Source organism: Haliotis cracherodii, unplaced genomic scaffold (assembly GCF_022045235.1).
Source record: "Haliotis cracherodii isolate W230 unplaced genomic scaffold, xgHalCrac1.p SCAF_13, whole genome shotgun sequence".
NCBI classification, from domain to species: domain Eukaryota; kingdom Metazoa; phylum Mollusca; class Gastropoda; order Lepetellida; family Haliotidae; genus Haliotis; species Haliotis cracherodii.
In genome coordinates, this window is record NW_027266268.1 from 9,904,509 (window position 1) to 9,916,028 (window position 11,520).

General features: G+C 45.9%; 1 protein-coding gene across 1 annotated transcript; it reads right to left on the reverse strand.

Annotated features, from left to right (window-relative positions):
- Positions 1-273: 273 nt before the first annotated feature.
- On the reverse strand, positions 274-10,972 carry LOC139459601 (1-acyl-sn-glycerol-3-phosphate acyltransferase alpha-like). Its single transcript, XM_071241164.1, has 6 exons — positions 10,094-10,972; positions 8,097-8,230; positions 4,636-4,811; positions 4,137-4,232; positions 2,308-2,374; positions 274-538 (listed from the first exon to the last, which is right to left on the reverse strand). Exons 1-6 carry the CDS (start codon positions 10,261-10,263, stop codon positions 414-416), a joined length of 768 nt encoding a protein of 255 aa, XP_071097265.1. The 5' UTR covers positions 10,264-10,972; the 3' UTR covers positions 274-413.
- Positions 10,973-11,520: the final 548 nt, after the last annotated feature.

Sequence of the window (11,520 nt, forward strand, 5' to 3'; positions counted from 1 at the left end):
CACACACACACACACACACACACACGCACACACACACACACACACACACACACACACACACACACACACGTCGCTATATAAGTGCAATAATCTTGGGCGCGACGTGAACCCCATTTCACCTTACCTAGTATCTTACTTAGTACACCAATTTTCAAATGCCTCCCAAGCAAGTTATAAATAGCCAAATACAATTCTGTAAATCAAAACACCTTAACTTTGTTTTAAAGATTGTTGTCTGTAGCGAAACATCAATACAAAACTATTTGACGGCGGGAAGTTTGTTTATTCTATACACATATGTACACTAAGACCTTGACCTTGTGCGCTGTTTCACATCACATTACACACTATGTTAACCACCTCAAGGTACGTGGCAACGTCAAAGGTTGTCAATATCACGTCGCATAACGTTGCTATGACGTCGTTTTGTTGTAAACATCCAGCATCCGTTGTCGTATATCTTCAGTGAGGGCCCCGACGTCGTCCCCAGTCAACCCTGCTGTGGAGACCGGCGGCAGTGCAGTGATGGTGAAACGTCCTGTGGAGACAATACACCCTCGAAAGTCGTCGATGATGTCAATTTACACACATAAAAATAGTCATCGGATACACACACACACACACACACACGCACACACACGCACACGCACACGCACACACAGATACAACTAGCACATATATACAGTAAAATAACGTTTATAACGAACACGCTTATAACGAACTGACGGATATAACCAACTGTTTTTGGTCCTGTCCATTTGCTGTATATATTCCGAACATTTGCTTATAACGAACTACGGTTAAAACGAATTAAAATTAGTGGTCCCTTTCACTTCGTTATATTATAACCGTAGTTTGCTGTAGAAGTTTTCACGCGAGTATCTTTTGGGATAATGATAATAACTAGACATTTGTATAGAGCTAGAATCCACTTAAAACAATTGCTCGAAAGCGCTTGAAGAGACCACATCCGACTTGATACATAACAGCAAATTGTGACTACTTGCAATCATGATGATGGCCGAACATAACACAGGCCCGGGAAGAACTAATCGTATTGTTTGATATTAAGCCTATGTGAAAAGGTCAGTCAATTGTGCCTTGAATTTTTCGGCTCCTGAATATCTCTAATGTTGGGTGGGAGAGAGCATGGGATCTGCTCTGGAGAAACCATGGTCACCAAACGTATTTAGAGGACACAAAGAAGAATTTGGCCTCTTTATCTCAAGGCTCTGGTTGACGTATACTCCTGAATGAGCTCCAGGAGGTAGAGTGAAGAAAGGACATGTCTAGTTTTCAACACCAGCATGGGGATCTTGAACTTTATTCTGTCTTGTAAGACGGGACTTAGATGGTGGCATTTTCTTGTTTTTTTTGGACAAGTAGCCAGGATGTGACATAACACATGGCTGTACCAAAGTGGCAACTATCTTGGTGATAATCAACTTTCTAATTTGGCTGATGTTCCTGATGTTGTAGTGTGCCCTTTTGATGTTTGACACGGCGCTTAGAAACAAGTGAAACATCACATCCAGGTCTCGGGCTTCCACGTCTCTGGGTTCCATGACCAAGCCCCAAATTCTGATCCTGAGATTGTTGCCCGTGAATATCCGGGGTCTTCAGCAACCCGCGCTTGCCGTAAGAGGCGACTATGCTTGTCGTAAGAGGCGACTAACGGGATCGAATGGTCAGGCTCCCTGACTAGGTTGATGCATGTCATCGTATCCCAATTGCGCAGATCAGTGCTGATGATGTCAATCCCTGGATTGTCTGGTTAAGACTCGATTATTTACAGACCGACGTCATATAGCTAGAATATCGCTGAGTACGGCATTAAACAACAAACAAACAAACAAACAAACAGCCTGAGAGGTGGGAGTATTAATTCGTCTGGCTGACATTGAGCATATGATGAGTGGCAGATGTGACCGAGCAATATCTCACAGAGGTGTAGTGTAAATAGTCCTAGTCCGGTCCTAGTACAGCTCCTTTAGTTATCCTATAAGTATCCCATACTAGGAATAAACACTGTACTTATACAGCCATGTCGTGATAACCTCCATCTAAATCACATAATGTTATTCTTAAATCCCATTATAGAAAACGCATCTCGCAAATGATACTTTCCCCACACTTACAACAGGTCACAGTCATCATGTGAGACACACAGAAAGACACATGTATATTGTGGGACACACACATACACACGCACGCACGCACACGTACATATATGTATACACGCACGCATGCACACACACGAACGCACACACAAGGACACAGCCACACTGTGGGACACACACTACTCACCTGCATCAAGTCTTTTCTTCTTCTCGTAGAAATGATAGCCCGAAAACACTACGGGGACGACTGGTACCTGTCACACAACAAACATGCAGATTACCCGGGTGACCGCTCATTGCCCTGTACAAGACGACACAACAAACATGCAGATTACCCAGGTGACCGCTGACTGCCCTGTACAAGACGACACAACAAACATGCAGATTACCCAGGTGACCGCTGACTGCCCTGTACAAGACGACACAACAAACATGCAGATTACCAAGGTGACCGCTGACTGCCCTGTACAAGACGACACAACAAACATGCAGATTACCCAGGTGACCGCTGACTGCCCTGTACAAGACGACACAACAAACATGCAGATTACCCAGGTGACCGCTGACTGCCCTGTACAAGACGACACAACAAACATGCAGATTACCCAGGTGACCGCTGACTGCCCTGTACAAGACGACACAACAAACATGCAGATTACCCAGGTGACCGCTGACTGCCCTGTACAAGACGACACAACAAACATGCAGATTACCAAGGTGACCGCTGACTGCCCTGTACAAGACGACACAACAAACATGCAGATTACCCAGGTGACCGCTGACTGCCCTGTACAAGACGACACAACAAACATGCAGATTACCCAGGTGACCGCTGACTGCCCTGTACAAGACGACACAACAAACATGCAGATTACCCAGGTGACCGCTGACTGCCCTGTACAAGACGACACAACAAACATGCAGATTACCAAGGTGACCGCTGACTGCCCTGTACAAGACGACACAACAAACATGCAGATTACCCAGGTGACCGCTGACTGCCCTGTACAAGACGACACAACAAACATGCAGATTACCCAGGTGACCGCTGACTGCCCTGTACAAGACGACACAACAAACATGCAGATTACCCAGGCGACCGCTGACTGCCATGTACATATAGTGAATATACCTGTACTGCTTCCCTGTATAAGTACTGCTTCCCCATATCTCACCTGTGCTTGTACTGTGACCACATGTCTAACCTGGGCTTGCACTGTGACCACATGTCTAACCTGTGCTTACACTGTGACCACATGTCTCACACGTGCTTGTACTGGGACCACATGTCTCACCTGTGCTTGTACTTTGACCACATGTCTCACCTGTGCTTGTACTGTGACCACATGTCTCACCTGTGCTTGAAGTGTTTCCCCATATTTCACCTGTGCTTGTGCTGGTTCCCCATATCTCACATGTGCTTGTGCTGGTTCCCCATATTTCACATGTGCTTGTGCTGGTTCCCCATATCTCACCTGTGCTTGAAGTGTTTCCCCATAGCTCACCTGTGCTTGTGCTGGTTCCCCATGTCTCACCTGTGCTTGTGCTGGTTCCCCATGTCTCACCTGTGCTTGTACTGCTCCCTAATATCTCACATGTGCTTGTACTTTTTCCCCATATCTCACCTGTGCTTGTGCTGTGGTGTCACATCTCATGTGTGCTTGTACTGCTTTAAAAAAACTCACCTGTGCTTGTACTGCTTCCCCATATCTCACCTGTGCTTGTGCTGTGGTTTCACTACTCACTTGTGCCTTTATTGCTTCCTCATATCTCACCTGTGCTTTTACTGCTTCCCCATATCTCACCTGTGCTTGTACTGTTTCCCCACATCTCACCTTGTGCTGTGCCTTTATTGCTTCCTCATAACTCACCTGTGCTTTTACTGCTTCCCCATATCTCACCTGTGCTTGTACTGTTTCCCCACATCTCACCTTGTGCTGTGGTCCCATAGCTCACCTGTGCTAGTACTGTGGTCCCATAGCTCACCTGTGCTAGTACTGTGGTCCCATAGCTCACCTGTGCTTGTACTGCTAGGTGAAATGCTCCCTTCTTAAATGGTTGCAGTCCTTTCTTGGGGTTGCGTTTTCCTTCAGGGAAAATCCAGACAATGACCTAAAAAAACAACTAAGTGGTCAGCGAAGGATTAGTTTACAGCATATTCTTCCTCTTGATGGTGCGAGAGTTAGGGTGAGTGAGGGATAACGCATGTTGATGTCGCCAGACACACATTCTTCCTCTTGACGGTGAGGGCTAGGGTGAGTGAGGGATAGCGCATGTTGATGTCACCAGACACACATTCTTCCTCTTGGCGGTGTGAGGGTTAGGGTGAGTGAGGAATAACGCATGTTGATGTCGCCAGACAAACATCCTTCCTCTTGACGGTGTAAGGGTCAGGGTGAGTGAGGGATAACGCACGTTGATGTCACCCGACACACATTCTTCCTCTTGATGGTGGAGGGTTAGGGTGAGTGAGGGGTAACGCACGTTGACGTTACCGAACTGACACAGTACTCACATTCTTCCTCTTGATGGTGCTCGCGGTGTTAACCATGGTTGAGATGGCGCTTTCGTGGTGCATGCGGTCGATGAAGATGCAACCACACAGCCAACACGCAAGGCCGAAAGGGCCGGCATACAGCAGCTCCTTCTTCGCAAGGAAGGTACACCTGCGGGGAATCATCATGCTCACACCTGCAATACAAGAACACAGCATTACCTAGCTCACACCTGAAATACATTTACACAGCATCACCTAGCTCACACCTGTAATACATTTACACAGCATCACCAAGCTCACACCTGAAATACAAGTACACAGCATCACCTAGCTCACACCTGCAATACATTTACACAGCATCACCTAGCTCACACCTGAAATACATTTACACAGCATCAACTAGCTCACACCTGAAATACAAGTACACAGCATCAACTAGCTCACACCTGCAATACATTTACACAGCATCACCTAGCTCACACCTGCAATACAAGAACACGGCATCACCTAGCTCACACCTGAAATACATTTACACAGCATCACCTAGCTCACAGCTGAAATACATTTACACAGCATCACCTAGCTCACACCTGTTATACAAGTACACAGCATCAACTAGCTCACACCTGCAATACATTAACACAGCATCACCTAGCTCACACCTGAAATACAAGTACACAGCATCACCTAGCTCACACCTGAAATACATTTACACATCATCACCTAGCTCACACCTGTAATACAAGTACACGGCATCAACTAGCTCACACCTGCAATACATTTACACAGCAGCAACTAGCTCACACCTGTAATACAAGTACACATCATCACCTAGCTCACACCTGTAATACAAGTACACAGCATCAACTAGCTCACACCTGAAATACATTTACACAGCATCACCTAGCTCACACCTGTAATACAAGTACACAGCATCAACTAGCTCACACCTGTAATACAGGTACACAGCATCACCTAGCTCACACCTGTAATACAAGTACACATCATCAACTAGCTCACACCTGTAATACAAGTACACAGCATCACCTAGCTCACACCTGAAATACAAGTACACAGCATCACCTAGCTCACACCTGTAATACATTTACACAGCATCAACTAGCTCACACCTGTAATACAAGTACACGGCATCACCTAGCTCACACCTTAATACATTTACAGAGTGACACAGCAATACAAGTACACAGCATCACCTAGCTCACACCTGTAATACATTTACACAGCATCACCTAGCTCACACCTGTAATACAAGTACACGGCATCAACTAGCTCACAACTTAATACATTTACGGAGTGACACAGCAATACAAGAATACAGTATCACTTAGCTCAGACCTGTAATACATTTACAGTGACACATGGTTCACTCCAGCAATATTGACATCCATTAATGGAATAAAAACGAGGAAGTCTTCTGGACTAGATCGTATTACAAATGAATATCTAATCTCTTCAGCTTAAAAATTATGACCATTTCATACTAAATATTTTAACTTTATTTTTACCACTGGCATATTACCTGATATTTGGCTAGCTGAATAATTAGGCCTATTTACAAAAGAAAAGGCGACTGCACAGAGCCTAGCTCATACAGGCCAATTTCAATTCTTCGTTGGTGGTCACCTAGAGTGAAGACAGGTTGTTGTTGTGAACACTGGAACAGTTAACACACAGCCCTGACGGACTCACGTGAACACTGAAACAGTTAACACACAGTCCTGACGGCCTCACGTGGGCACTAAAACATTTACCACACAGCCCCGACGGCCTCACGTGAACACTGAAACAGTTAACACACAGCCCCGACGGACTCACGTGAACACTGAAACAGTTAACACACAGCCCCGACGGACTCACGTGAACACTGAAACAGTTAACACACAGCCCCGGCGGACTCACGTGAACACTGAAACAGTTAACACACAGCCCTGACGGACTCACGTGGGTATTAAAACACTTACCACACAGCCCCGACGGCCTCACGTGAACACTGAAACAGTTAACACACAACCCTGACGGACTCACGTGAACACGGAAACAGTTAAGACACAGCCCCGGCGGACTAACGTGAACACTGAAACAGTTAACACACAGCCCTGACGGACTCACGTGGGCATTAAAACACTTACCACACAGCCCTGACGGCCTCACGTGAACATTGAAACAGTTAACACACAGCCCTGACGGACTCACGTGAACACTGAAACAGTTTGTGCTTGGACATTGGGCTTGGAATTTGGCGCGTTTCTATATCCGACTGATATGTCATATCTTTTGCGTCACAATAAGCGATGCTTGAGTGAATGAGTGAGTTTTGAAAAGTATTCCAGTTATATCACGACGTGTCAGCTTAATACTGAGGGGAATGCCCGAATTGATGCAGGTCTCAGATGTTTACCACTTCGGTGAAACCCACGAGCACTGGTAGGGTGCTGACAAAGCTAGAAACATAATCAGGGCCAACTGGGATTACAATCCACAAACATAGGTTTCTGACGTGCCGAAGGGACGCAACTCTGCACAGCGCACTGCTGCGCCTCAGTCGACTTAGCCACGTGTGACCCTAAGCAATGCTTGACAGTAACGTATAATGATGTAAAATAACCGTGTTTGAGTATATTCAGCTACATATTGTGTTTATAGGCTAGCGTCGGTGTTTCTTTAAATCAAATCGAAAACCCTCTGAAAAACATTGGCTACAACCCATGGCGCTTCAATCACTATCTTCACTAACACCACGCGTTCGCGTTTCATTTAGTCATGGAAGAATGGAGATAAAAATAATGTGTTTTCAATGTGGAGCTGAGCATTCGGTTCCAAATTCAATTTATATCTACAGATAACCTAGGTCAGTAACGAAAAAAAAGTAGATTACCTTCTTATTGATTAAGGTAAGAAAATCCACGGTTTGACAAACTCTTACCCAGAAAGTCAAAGTGGCGCTGGTGGGTAAACATTAGCAGAGATTTCTTAGGATTATGGGAATATTTTGGTGCTTTTATTTATGTTAATTATCTAAAAGAGAAGCTATCTCTGGCGGTTGGACAACGCCTACATACACGCAGGATGTTAAAAATATGCGTCTGTCCGGTAGCCCGTGGCTTGTTTCTTTGCTTTCCTGCGAGTGAAAACAATCTGGCGACTGGCTAACCTATTTTTTTTAGATTTGCCCCCTTCTAAAATAGAAAATTTTCGCTTGAAGAATAAGATCAAGTTCCAAAAGCAATAGCTCCTGTTATTCAGCTCCCGCGATCTCGCTAGCTTTGTAGTTCAAACCTTTTTGAAATTTGAAATATTTCCCCTCTCTGCTACCAGATTTCTCCTTGTATTTGGAAGGGAAAATGGCGACTTAACTCTGAATGTGACGAGTTAAGAACTGTCCAGCTAGTCCGGCTTGTCAGTACTGATGACAAACTATTTCACACATCGCACTAACGAGTAAGTTGGACATACCATACCTATGAAGTCGAGCGAGCTCTGGTGGTTGGACACGAGGATATAGGGCTTGTCTGACTCCAAGTTGTGCAGATCTCGCAACTCTGCACGGATCCCGAGCAATAAAGAACAGACACCGAACGGTGGTATCAGATATCTGAAACACACGTATATATACATGGTAGGTCTCAGTCCACAGCGTGAGCTATGTCGTCTAACATAACTAGCTACACAGTTACAACACAACAATGCTCCATGCATAAAGTGATACACGTTCACGGCACATTTTTTCTCTTAGAAAATGTGAAAAACACGTGCCGCTTGGGAAGCCGAAAATACCCGTGCAATAAGAATATATAAATGATACGGACGACATGTCAGACACTCAAACTGATTAAAAAAAAAAGAAAGAAAAAAAGAAATGCCACGACTGACACTCGAACATCGTGAGCAGGACCTGGGTATGACACAGATTGGAGGCATCCATGCCCACATCGCTGACCTGATGCAACGTTAACGGACAGACCGGACAGACATTAGGCACGCAAACAACAGACAGACCCAGGGTAACTACGCCCAATGAGACCGGTAATCGCGTGCTTTGCATTTCCGAAATCCATTCCTGATAGTGACGTTAAAAGCGATGATTGCCTCTGTAGGGCATATAATTAGTTGACAGACAGTGACCAGGCCAGGAACAGGGGCTTACAGACATTACAGAGGACAGCGCAAAATCATCGTCAGAGTTGGGCCTGAACTGTACGTCGTTCGCGTTGACGTGACTGGCAGAGAGTCATCTTCACTGATGAAAGCCGGTTCTGTCTGTTCTGAGCTGAAGGAAGACAGCGTGTTTATCGTCGAAGGTGAGGACGAACGTCGGCATATGACGTTCAGGAGGTAAGTTCCGTATGGAGGAGGGGGTTGATTGTGTGAGGAGGAACTGGAGGGCAGGTGAAAACACCACTGGTCATCGTTAACGGAAATTTGACAGCTCAGCGATACATTGGTGACATTCATCGTCCGATTGTCCTACCACTTCTACAACAGCTGCCACGTGGTGTCCTTGTCCATGGTATCCATGACAACGCCAGACCCTATACAGCCCCAATAGTACAGAGCTTCCTTGCAGCCAACAACGTCAACGTGTTGCCGTGGCCTGCACGCTCCCCAGACATGTCCCCTATAGAACACCTGTGGGATGCCATGGATCGTCGTGTTCAACAGCGACCAACCACATCCTCCAGCCAACCGACAAGAACTGATCAAAGCCCGACAAGAAGAATGGCGACGTATCCCACGTGAGGTCATCAGATGATGAGCCGGGGAGTTATTGCGTGTCTGGTAGCAGGGGGTGGTCATACACGCTATTAATGTGACGTGTGATTGAACTTGTGCGATTTTAGATGTGTGTGCCCTTTGTCCATTACGTTCTATCACACACATACCTCTACACACACCATTCTATCACATACATATCTCTACACACTTCTTTCTATCATACACATATCTCTATAAACGTCATTCCATCACACACATATCTCTACACACGCTATTTTATCACAAATAGATCTTTACACATCCTATTTTTCACACACATATCTTTACACATGCTATTTTATCACTTATAGATCTTTACACACACTATTTTACACACTCTTTACACGTCCCTTCGGCACGTCAGAAACCTATGTTTGTGGATTGTAATCCCAGTTCGCCCCGATTATGTTTCTAGGTTTGTCAGCACCATACCCGTGCTCGTGGGTTTCACCGAAGTGGTAAACGTCTGAGACCTGCATCACTTCGGGCTTTCCTCCCACATTAAGCTGACACGCCGGGATATAACTGTTAAAAGCGGCGTTACAACCCAACTCACTCACTCTATCACACACATATCTCTACACGCGATATTTTATCACACAGATAGTTCTCTACACGTGTTTTTCCATCACACACATATCTCTATTCGCACTATTCTATCCATCACAGATCTCTACACATATATCATAGAATCATCGTTCACCTGAAGTTGTTGGCGTTACCGGGGCTGAGCATCGACAGGAACATCACCACGACAGCAGACGCCGACATAAACGTGTAGTACGTCAAGAACTTCACATACAGCTGGACCGTGGGCTTCAGTTTACACAGCACCCACGCCACGCCCAGCAGGCCCAAACCCACCAGCCACATGACGCTCGGTCTGGACAGATGGAGGAACTCTGTGTTGTCGTGGTACCCGCCGAGGGCGACGAAGGGTTGTGTTGTCGTGGTATCCACCGAGGGCGACGAAGTGTTGTGTTGTCGTGGTATCCACCGAGGGTTACGAAATGTTGTGTTGTCGTGGTATCCACCGAGGGCGACGAAGTGTTGTGTTGTCGTGGTATCCACCGAGGGCGACGAAGTGTTGTGTTGTCGTGGTATCCACCGAGGGCGACGAAGTGTTGTGTTGTCGTGGAATCCACCGAAGGCGACGAAGTGTTGTGTTGTCGTGGTATCCACCGAGGGCGACGAAGTGTTGTGTTGTCGTGGAATCCACCGAGGGCGACGAAGTGTTGTGTTGTTGTGGTATCCACCGAGGGCGACGAAGTATTGTGTCGTCGTGGTATCCACAGAGAGCGACTTGTGTTGTCGTGGTAGCCACAGAGAGCGACGATGTGTTGAGCTGTCGATGTATCCACCGAGAAAGACTACTTGTGTTGTCGTGGTAGCCACAGAGAACGACTTGTGTTGTCGTGGTATCCACCGAGCGCGACGACGTGTTGTGTATCAGTCGAGAGCGACGACGCGTTTCAGATGTGATAACGTCTTCAGCCAACAGAGAAACCTCCACAAAAAGAGAGGCCTTACTTCTTCAAACTGCGGGCAGCTAAAGTGGTCCAAGTAGCATAACGCCGTTAGAGGAAACCCTTCGAACGATAGTGAATAATAGAGAGCTGAGTTCATAGTCTAGCGACCACGTGTGACCTGCTACTCATATCTCGACAGCCACGCTTATCTGCTGCCGGTGATGTCACGGGGACTCGGCTATCTCTCACACAGTATGACTATAGTCAATAGGTATGGCACAAATGTGCCACGCGTAGTCCGAGCTTGTAAATCGGTGTAATAATACAATACAGCCATCATGGGATGTATATGTCTTCCCTTACGTTATAACCATCTATGCTATCAGATGGTGGTATGCTCAACTTATCTGTCAAACCCATCACATGAAACTGTAATCTGTCATCACTCGAATGAACTTCGTACTATTAGTTATTTCTTTGTTGTCGCACTCAGCAACATTCCAGCTATATGACGGCGGTCTGTATGTAATCGAGTATTGGTCAGACAACATAGAATCACTTGACCTAATGATTTTAAAATGATGTAATTGTCAACATAACCCCTTTCCATCTTTTGTTAACGGTGGGGTAACGATGTTGGGAAGATTTTAGGCCGGTTTCA

What these genes read in the sequence shown, in the direction of transcription:
- LOC139459601 (XM_071241164.1), bottom strand. Translation starts at nt 10,263, where the DNA reads ATGTGGCTGGTGGGTTTGGGCCTGCTGGGCGTGGCGTGGGTGCTGTGT. An exon ending in GGTAACGCCAACAACTTCAG is followed by an intron (nt 8,231 to 10,093) that starts GTGAACGATGAT and finishes CGTGTGTTTCAG; the next exon opens with ATATCTGATACCACCGTTCG. An exon ending in GAGCTCGCTCGACTTCATAG is followed by an intron (nt 4,812 to 8,096) that starts GTATGGTATGTC and finishes CTTGTATTGCAG; the next exon opens with GTGTGAGCATGATGATTCCC.